Source organism: Echeneis naucrates, chromosome 11 (genome assembly GCF_900963305.1).
Source record: "Echeneis naucrates chromosome 11, fEcheNa1.1, whole genome shotgun sequence".
In the NCBI taxonomy this organism is placed as follows: Eukaryota; Metazoa; Chordata; class Actinopteri; order Carangiformes; family Echeneidae; genus Echeneis; species Echeneis naucrates.
This window is the reverse complement of record NC_042521.1, coordinates 19,728,796-19,749,886: the sequence shown is the minus strand read 5'-3', so window position 1 is coordinate 19,749,886 and position 21,091 is coordinate 19,728,796. Positions and strand designations below refer to the sequence as shown.

At 40.4% G+C, this 21,091-nt stretch overlaps 3 protein-coding genes across 8 annotated transcripts in view; 2 read left to right on the top strand and 1 right to left on the bottom strand.

Annotated features, from left to right (window-relative positions):
• Positions 1 to 169: 169 nt before the first annotated feature.
• On the bottom strand, positions 170 to 5,802 carry chtopa (chromatin target of PRMT1a). The gene is made up of 6 exons (XM_029514456.1): positions 5,561 to 5,802; positions 2,900 to 2,989; positions 1,744 to 1,894; positions 1,086 to 1,260; positions 804 to 950; positions 170 to 717 (listed from the first exon to the last, which is right to left on the bottom strand). Exons 2-6 carry the CDS (start codon positions 2,962 to 2,964, stop codon positions 515 to 517), a joined length of 741 nt encoding a protein of 246 aa, XP_029370316.1. The 5' UTR covers positions 2,965 to 2,989; positions 5,561 to 5,802; the 3' UTR covers positions 170 to 514.
• Positions 5,803 to 5,825: 23 nt separating this feature from the next.
• On the top strand, positions 5,826 to 8,941 carry snapin (SNAP associated protein). Its single transcript, XM_029514457.1, has 4 exons — positions 5,826 to 5,983; positions 6,879 to 6,925; positions 7,091 to 7,209; positions 7,886 to 8,941. Exons 1-4 carry the CDS (start codon positions 5,868 to 5,870, stop codon positions 7,991 to 7,993), a joined length of 390 nt encoding a protein of 129 aa, XP_029370317.1. The 5' UTR covers positions 5,826 to 5,867; the 3' UTR covers positions 7,994 to 8,941.
• A 486-nt stretch (positions 8,942 to 9,427) lies between these two features.
• The window catches only part of smad10a (SMAD family member 10a), a 51,892-nt gene continuing 40,228 nt past the window's right edge, over positions 9,428 to 21,091 (top strand). For 5 of the 6 annotated variants that reach the window (XM_029513733.1, XM_029513734.1, XM_029513737.1 and 2 more), the window contains exons 1-2: positions 9,428 to 9,663; positions 17,231 to 17,309. In XM_029513733.1, the coding sequence (XP_029369593.1) occupies positions 9,660 to 9,663; positions 17,231 to 17,309 (83 nt within the window). In that variant the 5' untranslated portion in view covers positions 9,428 to 9,659. The remainder of the gene's footprint in view (positions 9,664 to 17,230; positions 17,310 to 21,091) is intronic. The other variant, XM_029513738.1, reaches the window with a different exon arrangement.

Sequence of the window (21,091 nt, the reverse complement as noted above, 5' to 3'; positions counted from 1 at the left end):
AGCCACTTACATTTTAAGCCTATAAGTGTTTAATGACGTGTGTGTGTATGTATGTATGTATGTATGTATGTATATATATATATATATATATATATATATATATATATATATATATATGTATATATATATATATATATATATATATATATATATATATATATATATATATATATATATATAAAATAACCCTATAAAACAAAAACAAAACTTCAGCAGGGCTTGTCAATATAAAAAAAAATTATAATAATACAAATAAAAGTCCTTTTGCACAGTTATTCCAGAAGCAGTCTGATGCAGAGTTTGCATCCTGGACCTGATGAGTCCTGGACTATCACCAGAAGCAGGCTGATGCAGAGTTAATGTCGTGGACCTGATGAGTCCTGGACTGTCACTACTCATCTAAGTTATTAACATAATAAATTCTCAACACATCAACATTTCACTGTGTGCATGAGCTCAGCTATACGATTCTGTAGTGACTCAGCATGTGCTTCAGGTTCAGACACCTTTCTGGTCACTCCATGCTGTCTGGGTCTGCCTGGGCCATGTAGGCGTCCAGTTCAGCATCAAGATGACCTTTGGTCTTCGACATGTAAGCATCCAGCTGGTTGTCTAGTTGCTCACGAGTCACAGTTGGTCTGCCAACACCTCGACCCCGCCCACGGCCACGGCCACCTCGACCTGCAAAACCACCACGTCCTCGCAGTCCACCGCGCCCTGTCCACCAACACACAGTAATGGTGACCCAACAGCACATAAAGAATACATGAACAGAAATAAAAACAAAACAACCAGATCCTTACCTCTGGCTAAACCTCCTCGTGCTGCTCCTCTGGACGGGGGTCCTCCTCTGCTGGCAGCTCCTCCACGGTGGCGACCTCCTCTTCGCATCGCCAGACGACTAGCAGATCCACGGCCACGCATTGGAGCACCTGTGGGCACTCGTTTCCCTAAAACACGTAATTATATTGTCACCCGTTGTAAATCCCAGACACAAAAAATCTAGGGCCATGAGACCGGAGACCTGCTGCAGGAGCACAGCTGGAATCATAGGCCAGATACTGTGTGAGAGCATGGAAATACACCTCTCAGGGAGAGCGCTCCCCTCATTACTCCTCCTCTGGCTCGTCCTCTGAGACTTCCCCTGGTCATCCCTCGCATTCCTCCTCTGCCTGCAGCAGCTCCTCCACGCATCAGAGCCCCGACTGGTCGGCCCAGCCTGGCCTGAATGTTGCTCTTCCCCAGGCGCTGCTTCAGGCTCTTATGCAAGTTATGTAGATGTAGTATGGATAAAATTAAACCAGACTAAAGAGTGGGTCAATACTGGGGAAAAAAAAGTGTGTTTGTGTGCCAAATGAGTGTCTGCAATAAAAACTTTTGGCACCTGCAAGGGTTATAAATGGTTTTAGAGTTACATCATGTGAATAATCTTGAAGACAAACCTCTTCTTTTTCATTCCTGGATTCACTTGTACATAAGACTCCAACTGCTTTTGGTCTGAATTCATACAAATTCAAATCCTGAAGTCCTGGCAATGGTCTTCAGGCTTCAGTGGCTCTGAGGGCCTTTATGTAAAACTATCAGGTCAATTTAATGACAACCCATAAATTTCCTTTGAATAAAATGGGTTGGTGGGACGATCATTCTTTTTCATAGCATGACACAGAATACTGTCCTAATTCTGAAGACCTCACACATTGCAAAGAACCCGCAGAGTATCGCTGTTCTGATGGTTTCCCTCACCTGCTTGTGATTCAGAGCAGCTTGCACAGAGGGACGATTCTCCATCTGCTGAGCCAGCCGGCGATTACGGGCACTGGCCAAATGTTGCTGTTGCATGGTGGCTCGAATGCTTACTGCAGTTGGCTGCTTGTTCTTCAGCATGTTAGTGAAGCTTTAGAGGTGGGAGGGGAAAAGAGGAAGTAAAAGAAGGGGAGAGGGGATATAAAGAAGAGGAGGAGGAGGAGGAGGATGAAGCAGGGTTCCACATCAAGTCATTTCTCATGTTACGGAAGCAGCCACTGACTCTAGTGACTTCTCTGCCATGTAAGACTTATGTTCCACTCGGTGGCACTCTCTCTCTCTCTCTCTCAATCAAATGACAATCGAGCATTATTCATATGTGAATTTGGCATGTGTTTTGAAACAAGCACAAGAAGAAAGGTAAACTGTGAAGAAGGTAATAACTACAGTGTGAAATCAGAGTAAAGGACAGAAACAGGAGGAACGTGCCAGGAGAGAAGCACAATTTGCCACTTACAGGCCTCTAGATGACTGGCTCTGGTGTCATGTTGCAGCAGCAGAGGCCCTGGACGTGTGAAGTGCTTGGATACCCAGCCACTTACAGCATGGACCGTGACTTATGATGTAATTCCAGAGTGGGGAGAAGAGACGGGGTGGGAGAGAGGAGCTCTTTGTCACGTCCAAACTTGGACCAAGTACCCAGTGTCTTAGAAAGTGAGAGCAGAGAGACAGTGATAGAACAGGGGTACATGAACATGTGCTTCACTTGAGAGAGTTTATTTAGTGTCCTATCTCCCTGGTGGAGCTGAAGCCTTCCTCTCCCCTTCACAGGTGCTGTGTAATTAAAAGGGAGTTTGTGTGCCAAGACCTTTGCAGGATGTACGACCAGTACCCTTGTCCCTCGTCTATGTGTGCACTGCTCACTCAAGATGCTGGGCTGAGTAAAGGTCCTCTTCCTGTACTAAGTTACAATCCTATTTAAATCCTGACAACACAGTTGAGTGAGCAGTGCACACACTGGGGACAGTCAGAATAGCATCCACATTGGGTCCAATGCCCAACAGCAGCCTTCCGCAGAGAGCCCTAGAACCTTCACAAGCCAAGGCTGGCCCTTGCATCTGGTGTTTAACAGTTGACAGGGTGCGTGGCGCCTCACCGCTCATTCAGTGACACTTTAGTGGTGCTTTTCAGGACAACCTTTTGGGAGGAGGCTGCACTCATTTTGACACACTTCACTCTCAGGATCCTGGGGAGGAAAGGGGGGAGGGAGGACAGAAAATCCAACAAAGTCAACTGGTGGTCGTGAGGGGTGGTAATAGAATATAGTGTGCAATACACATGATACTCGACTTTTCATTAGTGTTTGAAGTAAAGCAATTTTTCAGTGTATTGTTTATTCTGAACTTAACACTTGTTCTCTTGAAAGGTTGGTTCTGACAGCTTGGTGGATAATGGGTGCAGCACATGGTCCCACTGCTGCTCCTTCACCTGCACTAAATATAGTATTTTCCTTGATCATCATCATCACAGACCAAACTGCTCTGCAGTTCACTGATGTGGTGGAACAACATATGACACTGACACCACACCTACCCCTAGTCTGCTCTGCTGGACACAAAAACAAAATACAAAAAAACCCAAAACAAAACAAACAACAAACAAACAAACAAAAACAGTTTATACAACTTTAAATATTTTGCGCAGCTATTACTTGTGGCAGTGATAGCTGGAGTTCTGAACTGCTACATTGCTCTTCCTACAGTACCCTTTTTTGACCCAAATCATGGCTTTAAAGTTTATAAAATCTTGTATGATACAGTGTTTCTCATTTAACATGGCCATGCTAAACAGGCCCTGCGAGTGGAGAAAAGTGGAGAAAATCTATGAGTTAAAAAAAGCTGCTTAGAGCTGAACTGGTAAACACCTGTCTAGTTATGGGACCCTGGTCTGAAAGCTAGCCTTTTTCTGAACACTGGAAAAGAGGTCAAAACATTCATTATCACCACCACTGCTGTAACAATGCATCACTGCATTTACATTAATAGGGGTTTAGTATCAAAGCACAATTACCAACTGGTCAAATTCACAGTCTACTGCACAAAAACCTATAAGTGAAACAATAAAGAAACACCAACATGGTAAAGATTCTGTCCTCATAAGCATTTGAGTAGGATCAACCACAATGTCGCCAAGGTGACAGCATGAAGAAAACCCATGTGTCAGGAGTTTTCATGTCCGGCTCACCCATTAAATCCTGAGCCTTCAGCTGACCTTGGGAATGGTCTTGACCAAGAGGCACCCATCAATACAGAAAACTAATATAGAGTCTTCCTTTGACATTTACTTATCTGATCACATGCTGAGGTCCTTCTGCTTTGATGTAATCCTAATAAAGTCCAAGACAGCTGTCTTAGTCTTCTGCAATTAAGTATAAATGAATGAATGAATAAGCTACCTAAGCTGGTCATAGCTCATCTTTAAAATCTGTTGAAGATTCAACATTTCAGAGAGCATCTCCTTTCCTAACACCTCTCCCAACACGCTAACATGCCAAACTAGAGCTGGTTAATAAATTGATTCATTGTAATTTTTAATTTAAGACAATTTATTTTAATGAAAATTGTTTTTCTCTATAACTTTTCTCGATGATGCTATTTTTGGACTCACATAATTCAGCATGGGCTGAGCTTGATAGTCTATCCAATCCATAGAAGTGTAGTGATGGGGAGTTGGATTCGCCATCATAAGGCAACTTCACTTGGACAAAAATGGTGGAAAACACAATTGCAATTTGTGACAAAATGTGAAATAAGTCCCTCTGACACTTTGCTACCTAAACCCAAAAGGGATATTTTGTTGAAATTCCAGAAGAAAAATGGAAACTAAATAAAAGCAAAACTTGCCTTTGATTCATTTCTTAGTATTTAGTTTGTTTTTGTAAAAATAATAATAATAATTAAATAGAGCTTGGTGTGAAAAATTCTGAGCTTTTATTTTTAAGTTTATGTCAAATTAGTTCTTACAAATGAATTATAGGACATATAATCTTGAGACAAAGTACTCATACTGCACTTAAGCTAGAGTGACAACCCTTGTTGAGTCTTTGTGGATAACGACTGAGTCAATGTAAATAAATGTTTTAGCGGTGCATGGGGGTCAATGTGGAAAATATGTATTTATTAAATTCGGCTAACTATAATTATCTAATTCCCAGACAGGTCCCTCGTTTTTAGGAACTATCATTTTTCTGACAAATAAATAATATAAATAATTACAAGAACTGTATGGTATAGCTCATACAACAACTTCTCCAGCTGAATAGGGCCATAACCAATCAAAAATGGTTGCATAATAACTCTAGATGGTAATTTCTGTGCATTGACCAACAACAAGGTTTCAGGGAAGGTGTGGACGTGTCCTGCAGCTATCTGGACACACATCAACAAGATGTATGGATGAAACAGCACAGGGGGTTTCCCTTTCCTCTCCTGGAGCAACGAGGGCAGGTCGTTCAAACGTATTCCAATACCGTCAGATTTGTCAGCGGTCTCGAGGAGAAGCCCGTGTTATGTCATCTTTAAAGGACACGAGTCCACTCACAGGGGAGGCAGATAATGGACGATTTAATTTAGAGCCACGGTCGAAAACAGCGTTTCAAAACATTATTTTCATTTCATTAACTAAGCTAGGCCACTGTAAACTTTAAATACACATCAACAAACATAAACAGTAACTCTTTCAATACACATCTGTGTTTACTCGTTTAAAAAGTTATAAAGTCCAGCGAGAATGTAAATATCTATTCCATTTTACTTACAATGAATATGGCGTCGGTGGAAAGTTGAACCTGACACCCTAATGTCAGCTAATATTTGCTTCAGCAGATGTAGCAGCAGATCCTATTCACTTTAAGATGAAGCTGTACTGAGATTGGCTGCTTTTCTAACCGAGTAGCCGTGACCACGGTAAAGTAAAAATTCTGGAGTCGCGGTCCAAGACGCGTATCCCTAAAATGGTGCTGCCGCTCGGCTAGAAGGCTCTAGGTAAGAAAATGGAGATGATCTTGTGACTCGACTGTCTTCGTGACGTAACTTCCCGTCTGGCTGTGGCGACAGGTTTGTAAAATGGCCGCGGCAACTATGGCAGACTCTTCTTTAGGTAAAAATATGATTGCAGATGGGCTGCTTGGCCTCCTGAAACCCGCCATCCAGCAGCTGGATACGCATGTTCACTCAGTCAGGTAAATTCTCCATGCTTTAATCTGCTCTCAGTTCTTAATGTGTTCTCGCTCACTGCCTCTGGACCGTCTTGTTACCGCAAATGATTAACGTGTTTTTATCATCCTCAATAAAAGATCGTTGTGGTTGTATATGTATGTATATATATATATTATATTATTATATATATATACTTAGAAATAATGCAGATACATAGAATAATTATCACACGTCCGTAGCTTCCTCTCCGTTTTAATTTAGAGCGTGTTGCCTCCGCCTCCCACAATTTAATCTAGTTTTTGAAACTGAAGAGAGAAAGAAAGAAAGTCAAAATTTGGAATTATCATAGAGACAGCTGTGTATATCAGAAACATTTTTACCAGAAATAATGTAAATTAGATACTCAACATACATATTAATTTTTTCCGACCAGCAAATGTTTAGCATTTCAGACATTGTACGCTAATAATCTTCCAGTCATCCAATTAAGTTTTAAAATAGCAATTCGCACGACCACTAACGACATCGATAGATCGATCGAACGATAGACAGATAGACAGACAGACAGACAAACCGACAGACAGACAGACAGATAGATAGAACAACACAACATCACACATCAGTGACATCAATTACTTGAAGAGATTGCCCATGTTTTCAACTGGTCCCAGTTTCTCCGGTTTCCCTCAGTGACCTATGAGGAAATAATGATACTAATTTTTACATTTTCTAAATATCAGCTGCCATTTGTGTCCATGTAGACCTGTGTGTGGTTAGGTTTATTCTGATAGACTACCTCTGTCATTTTGATTCATGTGTGATTTGTTTTAATTTAGTATGACTACCTGTCTTCAAAGGAGTCCACACTTGTCCTTGAACTTTACTCTTGTACTAATGTGAATATTTTATTCTTTGCAGAGAAAGCCAGGTGGAATTAAGAGAACACATAGACAGCCTGGCCACTGGTAATTTACTGTATTATCTGTCTGTTGAATACCAGACATAGGTGTTGTCTTGCCCTTTTTTCAGTTGTCTTGTTCCTTAAAGTTAGCTTTTTATAAATTTTTTTTATTATGGATATTCAACAATATGCTTAATAACCAGTGGATGGGTCTTATGTGTCTTTGCAGAGTTATGCAGGATAAATGAACATCAGAAGGTGGCTCTAGACCTGGATCCCTATGTAAAGAAACTACTGAATGCTAGACGCAGAGTAGTGCTTGTTAACAACATACTGCAGAATGCTCAGGTCAGTGGCCAGCTTTCTTTCCAGGGTTCTTAAAGCCACACTATAATTTTTTTAAATAAAGACTATGTTTATTATGAAGGATGTCACCTTCCGTATTTTGTTTTAGCAAAATATTGTTTAGTTACTCTGCTATGCAAATTCAGTTGTACTTCCAAGCAGTATGGCAGCATGACATTATACTGGTTAGTGCTGAACTGAACACACAACAAGAAGGTTGTGGGTTTGGTACCTGGCCGGGGTCTCCTCCCCCTATCCAAAGACATGCATGTTTAGGTTAATTGGTAACTCTAAATTGCCCATAGATGTGGGTGAGTGGTTGTTCATCTCTGTCTGTCTCTGGATGTTGCCCTGTGATTGACTGGTGACCTGTCCAGGGTGTACTCCGCCCAATGTGAGCGGTAAGTGGCTCCAGCACCACCCACTATCTGGAAACGGATAAGTGGTAGAAGAAGAATGAATGAATTAACAAGTGTTAGTGAAGTCACTAGTTAAAGCCAATTGACCTGTTCGTCATACAGTTTCTTCCTTTTTGAACTGACACACATGTAAATTTAATTACTTTATTAACATTACAACAGTATACTTACAACTGATGCAATTTACTCACAGGACATGGCACAGAAGCTTAACAGTAAAATTATTAGCAATGGCAGTTAACTAAATGTTATGTCTCTAGGAACGTCTAAGGCGGCTAAACCACAATGTGGCCAAAGAAACAGCACGAAGAAAGACAATGCTAGAGGCTTCAGGAGTGTTCACATCCCGCTCAGCCAGTCAACCCTGACCTTCCAGCTGTAACTGGGAACAGTTCTGACCAAGAGAGATCCATCAATACTGACAACTGTAACATAATGTGATCATGTGTATAGGTTTGGCTGTCCTTTGATTTTGTCATAATAAAGTCCAGGAGGTCTGATTTAGGCCAGTAGCTATATGTAAAGTCCCCTAGATGGCAATAGAGAAAAGGATTACAAGATCTTAGAATGAAAATGCAGAAAAAAAACAAGTCACCCCAGGTTCTCAACAATCTTAAAAAGAACACTCTCCCATCAACTCTCCCTTTGTCCCTGAGCTTAATCAGTACTGCTCACATTCACATTCTACACCAAATCAACACGTAATGTTCAAAATTGATAACATGGGATGACAAATGATGATTTTGAATGGTATCTGCATAATTGTATGACCTGATACTTCTGATTTTTCTATGATGTTTCATTGAGACTGTAGTATACAGTATTGTGTTGCCAATGCTTGAGTTTGTGCATAAACAGTTAACATGCTAATGGAAATGACAGCCATTTTCTGATTCAAAGAAGCTTTTTGCATCTGAAAATATGGTCAGAGCATGAGCTTTATCTGTTGTTGACACCTTATAAGCAAAAGGATACAGAGTTGGTGCTAGAGGAAAGGCTGTAGAATCATAGAACTACAATGTACACTCCAAGTTGAATGGCCAGATTGATGGTATCATTTCATTTTATGGTTGCACTTTTTCTTAATTGATATTAGGGATAACAGAAAACTTTGTTGCTTTTGTTTCATTGGAAGTACATAGTTCAAAGCCAACTAAATGAAACATTCCTTCTTCATTTGCTGTATGTTGAAATGTGGACTTGCATGTAAACAGATTGCTCTTTTACGATGACCTGTTGTGTCCTAGGTTCTGAGTGAAGGAATGTTTTTCATGAAAAATACATATATTCTCACATCATAAAAATGATTGACCCTGGAAGATGTTTTAAGTTATTTTATTTTATATATATTTTTTTTAATTCTAAAATGTAATAACCCTAACCCTTGTTCAAGTGTGGTGTACTATTGGATGCCATGGATTTCTGAGGACATGTTTTGTTCTTCAGTTTTTTCAGACAGATTTCAGATCATTATTCATTGACTAAGGTACAGCAATTGAAAGGAGAATAGTGTTGCAGGCCAACTTCCAGCACAACAGTACTGCCTGCGAGTGCAGTGTAACTGATTGCGGGGCGGGGGGGGGGGGGGTTAATCTCAGCGGCGCCACCTTAAAAAAACAGTCTGGCGGTCCTGTCACTCTATACGAACTAGACAGACCCTGACTCACGGCCCTGATGTGAAAACCTAATTATGATTGGCTGAGAGTGGTAGTCCTTCTGAGACCCATGATCCTATTGGCAGCAACATGTCGCGACGCTGTCGCACACGACGTCTCTCCTCTATTGTTGTTGTGGCATGCGCGTGAGGAACTGGCAGGATGCACGAGGAGACTGGGGCTTTTATAACGATAAAGCAACAGCGGCACCAAAACAGGCGCAGCACGACATCGGAGAAATAACTAGTAGCTGATACCATTTCAGGAAACGGACCCAGCAGCCGAGAGAACACCGTCAGACAGGCTCATACAAACAGCAACACGGAGAGAGCTGAGCGCTCTGGTCTTTCTGCCCAAGTTGCTCACCCCGCTCCGGCTCATGTGTAAGTATCACCCGTGCATCTCGTCTCCTGCCCCCGCCAGTGTCACGACCACAACGAAGATCAGAGAAACGGGGAGAAATCGGTCACATTGCCTTGTTGAACTGTTTTTCTGTCCCGGTCACAATTTCCACGGCCCAGAACTATGTGTCCTCCCCTCAGGTCCCCGGTTCAACTCAGAGTTGTCCGATAATTTAGAAATGTGTTCATTGTGTAAGTTTGTGTTTGGGCATGCTGCGATAGCGGTCAACGTGACGCAAGTTAGTCGATATGGGACATCGGTAGAGCGATCGTGGTCTGGACATGGCTCAGGTTGTATCAGGCAGGCAGGTATCGGGCAACGTGGCTGTGTTTTCCTGACATACAGATGTAAGTTTTCATTGAAATTGTGCTGACCCACAGGTCTCGGCCTGCTTGATGAACACCGCGTTACAGACGTGGATAGAAGGTGTGTCTGATAAGTACACCATTACCTGTGACTGCCAGGTACAGATTGCTCACGGGCTCCGTTGAAGGACACCTTTATCCCACAACATGATGCCACATAAATCTTATACTATTATGTCAGATAAACCCTTTAACGTATTGTCAGACACACCGTATACACTTTATAAATAATATATTGTCAGAAACAAACCATATATCATCATTCCAATTCTAAAATAACTTTGCTAAAAAATGTCTGAAATTATGTGATATACATCCATCCATCCATCTTCTACCGTTTTTTCCGATTCCGGGTCGCGGGGCTGCTGGAGCCAATCCCCGCTGACATCGGACGAGGGGCGGGGTACACCCTGGACAGGTCGCCAGTCCATCACAGGGCCAACACACAAAGACAGAGATAAACAACCACTCATGCTCACATTCACACCTAAGGTCAATTTAGAGTCACCAGTTAACCTAGACATGCATGTCTTGGGATGGTGGGTGAAAACCCACGCAGACACGGGTAGAACATGCAAACTCCGCACTCCAGACACAACAATGATAATAACATATTACGTTAAGAAGAAATTTGAAAGTAATCAACAAGACTTATTGGAACCAATACACATTTATAGTTGACTTCATCGATAGGTATGCCCATACATACATTCTTAGTTTATTTTGCCCATAGAATAAAGAATGCTAATTGTTAAATTAATTCAGTTAATGAGTCTCTCCCTTTGGCTGAAGTGTTACACAGCTTTATGGCAGTCAGAGCAAAGAATCTCCTCAACCTCTCTTCTGCTATACAGAGATAATACATTTGCTGTAGTTGCAAGTGGCTCTGTCTTGGCAGAATGATGTGGAATATATATTTGGTATTGTCCAAGGTGGCCTGCAACAGTGCATGGTCTCTCAACATCAGCACTGAATCAGTCAAGAATTCCAGCAAGCATACATCCTGCTTCTTTGACCAGCTTGTTCAGTCTCCTCGTCTGACATGTTGCTCTCCCAGCAGATTGGAGGACTGACAATGTATAAATTCACAGCATTTCACTGCTCCTTTTAAAGCACAGCCTAGGTATTTGTAGTGTGAACACCTTCGGTGTCTCTCCCTCAACTGTCGACAGCCTTGTTGATATAGACCTTTGAAAGTCAACAATCATCTCCTTGGTCTTAGAGATCTTCAGCTGTAGGGAGTTGTTTTCATTCTGTTTACTAAAGGCCATCATCAGATCCATGTACTCCTCTTCCTTTCCATATTTGATACATACAACATGACATATGCTGTGTAGTCAAAGTATTACTGTGGCAAAACTTTAGAGCTGTATGTGAAATCTGTATACAGGGTGAACAGGAACAGAGCATCACTGTCCCTGAGACACAGTTACCTAGCCTGACGTACTATTGTATTTTCACGAAATCCAAAATCCATGATGTGAAGAATGTATCCTCTCCTGTTCCTGCAAGTTGTCTTTAAGAATGGTGGGATTGGATGGGGTTAAATTCTCTTGTAAATCAAACAGTCAAGTTTCAAGATTTGTGCTCATTCGAAACTTGTTCAAATGAAAGAATGAATGAATGAATGAAGATTTGTTACTTAGGTCTGGCGGTATGATGAGAGTAATGGGATCAAAGTGACTGTCGGAATGAAAAAATAAGTGTATAAAAATAGAAAAAATTTACTAAATACAAACATGGAGAAAGTTCAGTGAGACTGAGTTATCCAGCTCTACAGCTTGTAGGAAGAAGTTGTGCTTCAGCTGTTATGACTGAGCTCTAATGCTTTGCAGCCTTCTATCTGTGGGGAGGGGGATGAACAGTATTTGCTAGGTGAGAGGGGTTTCTCATAATGCAGAAAACCCCTTTCCTGCCCCTGTTGGTATAAATGTTCTTGATTGAAAATGAGGCTGCTATTTGCTATGGTGAGACTTCACCACTCTCTGCAGGGCCTTCTTGTCAGCAGCAGAGCAGTTCCCATAAAAGACCACGATGGACTGTGTAAGACCATGTTAAGGGATTACTTAGATTAGTGGTTCTCAAACGTTGCAATTCTTTTTAATGTAGCATAAGGTTTTATCTGAAATCAAAATCAATAACATCTAAGTTAAAAAAATACAGAAAAGAATAAAATTGTGCTTCAGATTGTCATTATGCATTCTGTAATAACAAGAACATTATATGATAATATCAACAACTTTATTCTAGAAATCCTGGTCTTTGTCTATGTTCTCTCTGGCAAACTTCAGTCTGGCCTTCATGTTTCTCTTAGAGAGCAAAGGTTTCCTACTTGCACACCTTCCATGAAAGTTAAACTTAAGAAGTCCCTTTCCGAATGTGGAGGCATACACTTTCACATCAACAGTAGCAAGAACCTGCTTTAGGTCCTGTGATGACATGATAGAATTATTGGAGTATTCTTGTAGCATGTTGCGGTCTGGTGTTGGGGAAACTTGGTTGTACGGCCAGCATGGGCATCTTGGCAGTTGTTTTGAATGTTCTCTACTTGTAAGCTATTTTATGGAGACTAGAATGGCTGATTTAAAATTTTTTGAGATCTTTATAATGCCCCTTCAGACTCATAAGCTGTAACAATCTTCTTTCTGTAGGTCCCAGACAGCTCTTTAATCCTACCAAGGTGTTCACTCTTTTCAACAGTCAGAAGTACACCAAACAAAATGTCTGAGGCTTAAATAGGACAAGTCTCCTTGAAAATGCTGAGTAACCATGTTCTAATCATGTGTGCCTGATGTGATACATCTGTGTATGATTTTAGCAAGTGGGAGCACATGTGGGTGGGGGTGTCCTAATTCATTTCTTACCAGATATTGCATTTTTTAATTTTAGAATTACATTTCCATAAAGTTTGAAGAAGCCATTTATTCAGTTTTTAATTATTAAGTCATATTCCATGAATCTCCCAGTATCTTGATCTCTTCACTCACTGCCTCCACAATAAAGAGCGGGAGACTTGACCTTAATCTGAAGGGTATTGTAGCTCCAGTGTCTGTTTTCAGGAGGAGATGTTGTCAGGCAGTATTTCTCAAACTCTTTTTGGTCATTCCCTACTTTTTATAAGCTTGAATTTTCAAGCCCCACCTGCCCCCATTGCCCAAACAAAATGTGCATTAAATACACCAAGATTAGAATTTTTTAATTTATTGAAATCACATGAAGTAACATGATGTTTTATCAATCGCCAAACTCTTGTGGTCTGTGTCAAAAAAATTCTCAATTTTGTGACGTTATAGCCCACACAAGTCTTCCACCCTTTTGTGTGAAAGTCTGTTTATTGTTCCACTGAATATATCAAAACCTGTGGTGATGTTTTCGGGAAAGCGTAGTAATCTATCTTACTCCTGCTGACACTAGCTGCATGCCTGCGTTGTACATTTTGATGAATTGATGTAGGCTGTTGTCTTCTGCTCTTTTTACTCGGCTTGCATGCAATGAACTGATGGTAGCTCCATGTAATGAACCTCAGTCAGTGACAGATGCTATAAATGCATATTGAAATATTCAAAATACATTTAAAAATCATATCACTGTTATTGAAACACTTGCAATCACTATATATATTGATATGGATTTATTGTCCAGCTCTACCTTAAACTGAACAGGAATAGTAACATTAACATTTCTTAGCCACATAGTCTCCAGTGGAGCTTTCCCATCCCAGTCAAATCTCTGAATTTGATGTCCTCACAATTGCCCAACGACACTTCTTTGTCTGACTAAAGTGATAATTTGGATTCAGCAGTTTACTATAGTTTACTTAAGTCAATTATTGTAAAGGATGCCTCTACTCTGTCCTGAATGGCTGCCAAGAGCGTATAAACCTCTTTTCTTTTGTAGATCCCAATGTCTTGACATTTATATGACCTCAGACAGGCCAGTGTGCCAGCACCAGCTCCTTCTAATCAAATTGGCTTGGTCTTAAGGCAGAAATGTTCCATATGGTTATTTCCTAGTCTCTTATTTGGGTGTTCTTGTGATATTTTCATGATAATGTTGTCAGGAGCCATTTTAAGGTGCTATTGCAGTTTTCTGCTGGCCAAATGTTCACAAAGATGCTTGGCACAGCAAAAAGGCATGCATACTCTCTCAGTAGTAACAGACTGCCAAAACCAAATCATGACAGTGATTACAGAGAACACAAGAACACATAGCCCCAGTTAAAATGTGAGGTGTGGACTCTTCTACACCTAGTGGATGGATATTTTCCCTTTGAGAAATAGCACTCACTGTCTGATTAAGGTCATTCAGGGGGTTCTCTTCAACTGCTGCAGGTTTGACAAATTACCCTTTATGAAACAGTTACTGCAGCTCTCTTAACTAATCTTTGTAACTCATGGTAGGTAGTAGTACAGCTAAATACCAGGTACCACCATAGAGGGGCATGACAGAACAGGTTAACCGCACACTAAAATTCATCTGTTACGGTTATGGTTGACCGGGATCACATACACATGGGCTCAGGGGATACTTGATTTACACTACATCACTCAGAAAGAGACCACAGGGAGAACCCCCAGTAAACTTGAATTAGGAAAGAAACTGCAAGTCCCCCTGTAGAGGCTCATCCACAAACCACTACCTCCTGAGCAGAAGGCTGCCTACATCCTGTTGGAAAAATGGAGGAACGTGGCAAAAGAGGTTAAATGCCATTCAAGCTCAATACAGTGATACCGAAAGGAAAGCTGTATACCTTCAGCTAGGCTTCTTATTCTGAATCAGGACCCACTCTATTATTAATGTAGTTAATATTGTTTGAAAGCTAAGGTCTTTTAAATGATGGACTAGGATGGTGTAACCCATCCAGTAAATGAGATATGGTTGATTAGAGGAGATGGATATGTTTCTTTTGTCCGGTTTGAAGGGATGATTCACCTGGAGTCTTAGCGTCCATCCAATTGGGGACTGGGACAATTAAAAATTATGAGTTGAACTTGTGTGTGCATGTGCATGTTGCAATTGCTTCCATTTCCCTGATGAAGGCCATTTCTTGAATTTTATTTTTACTGTTTACCAGTACCACCATGAACTAGTCTGTTGAATCCCTATTCACTTTTTTCATAAGAGGAGTGCTTTGGTTTAGCCCTTGTTTTTTTGCTATTACAGCACCTTCTTCCTGTTTTGTTACTTTACCTACTAAGAGAAAGATGATTTCCTTGGGATTAATTCCTAGTACAATTAAATGTAAAGTATTTGTAAATATTAGCAGTAGAGCTGTAACAATACCAAATGTTATTACACAATTAATTGTCTGAAATAATTGTGATTAGCAATATAATTGTCTCGTTTGGCCCAAATTTATAAAATACTTTTTTTAATTATCCAAGTCCAATAGTCATCGCTATTTGTCTATTTGTCAAATTAGTCATCACTGCTTCTTGAGTTGCATTTTTTCCTAGCTGTATCTCAATTTTTTTAAGTTGATATGAACATGTGTACAGACTAGTGCCAACAACTAACAGTTCAAATCCTAATAATAATAATACAAATATATAGTCCTCTGAAAGGAAGGATGTGGGGGTGGTGGGTGATTTTTAAAAAATTTAAAAAAGGTTATTTGTCGGGCAGATTTCAGGCCAGAAATATCAGCATGTTCAGTTTCTCTGGCTTGAGGCTGGACCTCACAGGGCCAGCTGTTCTGAACATTCCTGTCACATTTATATTTTGTTTGTCGACAACTCCGCTATGCCCATCTGCTGGGAGGGGCCATCCACTGATGCAAGGACACGATCAATTTGTTTAATAGTGCAATCTGTGAGGGATGGTAATTTTTGAGATGCTGTCTCAAATTGGTTGTGCTAGCATTTTTTACTACAACTGTTTTCTTACATAGCTGGCAAATTGCGTCTTCCTGATTTGCCGGCTCTCCCCTCTGATTTGTCTTGAAGCCAAAATAATCCCACAACGGAGAAGTTGTAAAAATCTCCATTCCGTGTCTCGTTTTCCAAATTCAGTGATGTTCAAAATGTTTCTTTTGCTGAAAACGGGATGACAGTCTAGTTCCTCCCCAAGTAACTGATCATTCAATCATAATTTAGCTGAAACCAGTTGGGCTTGCAGACTCCCTACATTATGACAGGACCAGCAGGACAGAAACAGTCTTTCTTTATTACCAACACTAAACAAAAACTCTAGTGAAAACCAAATGTGGACCACCTTAATGTTATGGGCATTTCTAAATACCAATTCTCACAAAACTAACCAATTCTCTTTGGATTGTCAACGTTAGAAAACCGATTTGACTTTGCAACTGGAAATCAATGCGTGTGAGGTGTCCTCCGATGGGACAGTTACTGTTCTGTTGCACAGGAGAATGCACACGGACATTAGAAACGTGAAAAAGTGTTACCATGCTTTGACCCATCTCATGAAAATAAACCCCACCGCCCCCCAAAAAATTGCCGTAATTGTAGTTAAAAAAAGAAACCGCGATTACATAAAAGAATCGTGGTTAGACAACTATTAAATAATTGTTAGGTCTAATTAGACTGTTAATATTGTAGAGATATTTTCTTTTATGGCAGAAGAAATGGCACTGAAAAATTATTAATAATGTTTATTGATAGCCAATGGTAGCTATTGCGGCAGCTGGTATTAAGTGGGATCATGGAGCAGAGATGATTCATCACCTGTAGGATAAGGACGGGGAGAGAGAGAGAGGACAGAATGGGGGAACAAAGACTACACAAAGAAACAAAGTTGTTGACATGTAATGGTGTGATATACAGTACATGCATAAGGGAGAGAGACAGAGAACGAGCAGTCTGAACCAACAGCAGCAACACACTAAAGAATAATTAAACTCTACTTGTTGGCTATATATATACTCAACTTCAAACTCGGACCTACAGAAATATTATAGTCACCAATTAACCTAAACTTGCATGTCTTTGGATGGTGGGAGGAAACCAGGGTACTCAGAGGAGAAAGGCCCTGACCAGGAGTCAAATCTGCAACCTTCTTGTAGTGTCTTCGGTTTAGCACTCACCACTATAATGCCGTGCTGCCATACTGCTTAGAAGTACAACTGAATTTGTATAGCAGAGTACCTCTCACCTATCTTACAGCTGTTGGATTTCATTACTTAATATCTTCCACTAATTACTGCTCCCTGTTCCACCGACAGGGACTGATTCAGAGCTGGGCCATCACGATGCCAATGAATGCCTTTCTGGTCACTCATTGGCTAACCAACTTAATACCAGGTAAGCGAGACAGCAGTGCATGTGAGAAAGAAACTCCAGGTATGTAGAAAATGAAAACATGGTGTGTTTCCATTACCCTAGAAATGCTCAAAACCTAAATATTAATATAAAAATTTTATAAAATTTTATAACCCAACCCCAGTGTTGCATCAGTTATATTCTCCATTGTATTTACCAACCGCAACCAGACCAGGAATACCACAACACATAGGTTTCACATGAGCTAGAAAATTATATAAATAACTATTATCTGATAGTTGTAGCTAGCTTATTCATAATCATGAATGTTATAGGCAGTAAACTGTTACATCACTGCATACTGTACCTGAACTTCATTTACCTCACTTATTAACTTTAACATAATCACAATCTGGACTTCCACCCAGGACCTCCCCTTACTCTTTCGCAGTTGATATATGTATTTTATTATTTTATCACTTCATGTCCAATTCAGTTCATTTGGAAATTACTTTTCCCTCTTTGATTTCCATTGCAAACAATTCACTTTCTTCTTGCTGAAGCCAATGAGGAGTATCTGAAAATTAGCACAAATCAAATCAGATTTATTTGTATAGCGCCAAATCATAACAAAGTTACATCAAGGCACTTTACATATAGAGCAGGTCTAGACCAAACTCTTCATGAAATTATTTAAAGAGAACCAACAGATCCCCCGATGGGCAAGCACTTGGCAACAGTGGCAAGGAAAAACTTCCTTTAAGAGACAGAAACCTCGGGGCAGAACCAGGCTCGGGGGGGCGGCCATCTGTCTCGACAGGTTGGGTTGAGAGTGGTGGTGGGGGGGAGAAAGAGAGAGCGAGTGAGGGATGGAGATGAGCTGTAGTACAGAAATCATGAAGATATGGGAGCAGCAGGCGTTGCAGGAACATGGGCTAAAATTGCTAAAGAGTCCGCTCCCCAGACTGATACTGGAAGTTGGTTCCATAGAAGAGGAGCCTGATAACTGAAAAATCTGCCTCCAGATTTACTCTGGAGCCACAAGTAAACCTCCATCTAGAGAGTGGAGTGGCCGACTAGGACAGTAAGGAACTATGGGCTCTCTGAGATATGATGGAGCTTGGCCATTCAGAGCTTTATATGTTAACAGAAGGATTTTAGTGGCAGCCAATGAAGAGCAGCTGACACGGGAGAGATGTGATCTCTTTTCCTAGTTCCTGTTAATATTCGTGCAACAGCGTTCTGAATCAACTGAAGGCCTTTCAGAGATTTGCTTGGACCTCCAGATAGTAATGAGTTAGTAGTGTGAGTATGTAGTCCAACCTAGAAGTTACAAATGCATGGACTAGTTTTTCTGCATCATCCTGAGAGAGGATGTTTCTCATTTTCCTTACGTTTCTCAGGTGGAAGAAAGCTGCCCTACTGATTTGTTTTATGTGAAGGACAAAGGACACGTCCTGGTCAAAAATTACTCCAAGGTTTCTTACAGTGGAGCTGGAAGCCAAAGTAATGCCGTCCAGACTGATGAGATGATTAGATAGTATTTTTCTGAGGTGCTTAGGACCGAGTACAATAACTTTTTGTCAGAGTTGAGAAGTAAGACTTTTATTTGTTCAAGACATGTCTGCAGTCTAACTATCTGACTGACTTCATTTGGCTTCATTGATAGGTACAGCTGAGTATCGTCTGCATAGCAGTGGAAGTTGATGCTGTGCTTCCTGATAATGTTGCCTAGAGGAAGCAGATAAAACGTAAAGAGGATTGGTCCAAGTACCGAACCCTGTGGGACTCCATAACTGACTACAGTGCATGAGGAGGAGCTGTTGTTAACATGAATAAACTGATGTCTATCTGGTAAATAGGATTTGAACCACCTTATTGCAGTTCCTTTAATCCCAATTTCATGTTCCAGTCTCTGTAGTAAAATATTATGATCTATGGTGTCGAATGCAGCACTAAGATCCAAAAGGAGAAGAATGGAGGCTGATCCATTGTCTGAAGCCATTAGGATATCATTGGAGACTTTAACCAGCGCTGTTTCTGTGCTATGATGGGCTCTAAATCCTGACTGAAACTCTTCAAACAAACCATTCCCATCCACGTGGTCGTGTAATTGTTTTTGCTACAGCTTTCTCAATGATTTTAGAAATAATTGGATGGTTCAATATGGGTCTATAGTTTGCCAAAACATCTGGATGAAGATTAGGCTTTCCAAGATGGGTTTTGATGACTGCGGTCTTAAGAGCGTGAGGTGTATTCAGGAGAAGGTTATTGTGTAATGTAGGCAAGAACTGATGAATTCTTTCTCTGATCGTGAGAATTTTATCTGTAAAAAAGTCCATAAAATTGTCGCTGCTTAGAGCTAAAGGGATCACTGGGAGAGCTCTCATATGAGAACATATGAGAGCTCTCATATGTTTTTGAGCTATCTTTCCAGGCTCTGTGAGACTCTTCCGACTTACTGGAATGCCAATTTCTTTCTAATTTCCTTGATGTCTGCTTTAAGGCACGGATATGGGAATTACATTCGGGAGCCAGCCTCCTCTGTTAGATTACTTTCTTTTTGAGAGGGCCGGCATCGTCAAGATTTGAACACAGTGTGGCGATAGTGCTAATCATAAGGTCATCAACCTGTGTATGGGAGAAATCCTAATTTGAATTTAGATATGGCATTGTTGGGAATGATGACCAAATGTTCTCTTTAAATTTAGCCACGGCATCTTCAGATAAACATCTTCTATAACTGAGTTTATTCCTCAATGCTATGCAGCCCATTAAAGTAAACTCAAATGTAATAAGGTAATGGTCAGTCAGGAGAGAGTTTTGAGGAAAAAATGTTAAAAATTGTTGACTTGTCAATTTCAATGCCTTTTGTTAGAAGAAGATAAAGGATATGATTGGAAATTTAGGTGGTCGGAGTCTATAAATCTAAACATAGACAGACTCTATTCTATTCTCGGTAGGTGACAGCTCTGACTGAGGCGCAGAGGAGCGTGTTAAACTGTGGCTCTGCCTCCTGGTCTCGACTCGGGATTGTCAGTGCCATCTATAGACCTGGATCTAAAAATATGAGTTTGAAAGTATGAGTTTTGAATTGCAACTCTGAATTGCATGAATACATTTTTTTTGCACATCTCTCAATTAACAGGTTGCCATAGCTCTGTAATGGTTAAAAATGTATCAGAAAATACTTAAAAAGGTTTCAAATTCAAATTTCAAATTTATGTAGCACTAAAGCATGACAAAGTTACATCAAGGCACTTTACACATAGAGCAAGTTTAGACCAAAGTTTTTATGGAGTTAAAGATACCCAACACAACATTTCATAGGAAGATTGTTTTTAACTTTGGGTTATTGCAAACTCTGAACTTTTCAATAAACACATCTTCTGTTTGACTTTGTCATTCAATGTCCACTGTGTTAATCTTGCATCATGTGTTTTTAAGGTCGATTATCATATCATATCATATCATATCATTATTGGTGACAACTCTTAATAAAGTTAGCTAAAAGCAGTTTTTTAAAAACTCAGACACTATCCACTGTGGTGTCGAAGCAGATGTGCTATTTTTCTTTTCACCCACTAATATCAGTTATGGGTGGTTATCCAGCACCATGCAATTCAAAAATTCATTAGGAAATATTCCAGAATGTAAATGCACTAATATGAATGATAATAATAATTATTATACTGACAATAACAATGAAAGCAATGTGCATGCCTCTGCATGCCCAGGCATATTTCATTACATACAGACATGCAGGGGTGCAGCTACCAGTGTCAGAGGGGTATGCAGCAACAATTTTGCCCCCCCCCCCCAAC

What these genes read in the sequence shown, in the direction of transcription:
- snapin (XM_029514457.1), top strand. Translation starts at nt 5,868, where the DNA reads ATGGCCGCGGCAACTATGGCAGACTCTTCTTTAGGTAAAAATATGATT. An exon ending in ACGCATGTTCACTCAGTCAG is followed by an intron (nt 5,984 to 6,878) that starts GTAAATTCTCCA and finishes TATTCTTTGCAG; the next exon opens with AGAAAGCCAGGTGGAATTAA. An exon ending in CATAGACAGCCTGGCCACTG is followed by an intron (nt 6,926 to 7,090) that starts GTAATTTACTGT and finishes GTGTCTTTGCAG; the next exon opens with AGTTATGCAGGATAAATGAA.
- chtopa (XM_029514456.1), bottom strand. Translation starts at nt 2,964, where the DNA reads ATGAGTGCAGCCTCCTCCCAAAAGGTTGTCCTGAAAAGCACCACTAAA. An exon ending in AAAGTGTCACTGAATGAGCG is followed by an intron (nt 1,895 to 2,899) that starts GTGAGGCGCCAC and finishes CCACCTCTAAAG; the next exon opens with CTTCACTAACATGCTGAAGA. An exon ending in CTGCTCTGAATCACAAGCAG is followed by an intron (nt 1,261 to 1,743) that starts GTGAGGGAAACC and finishes AACTTGCATAAG; the next exon opens with AGCCTGAAGCAGCGCCTGGG.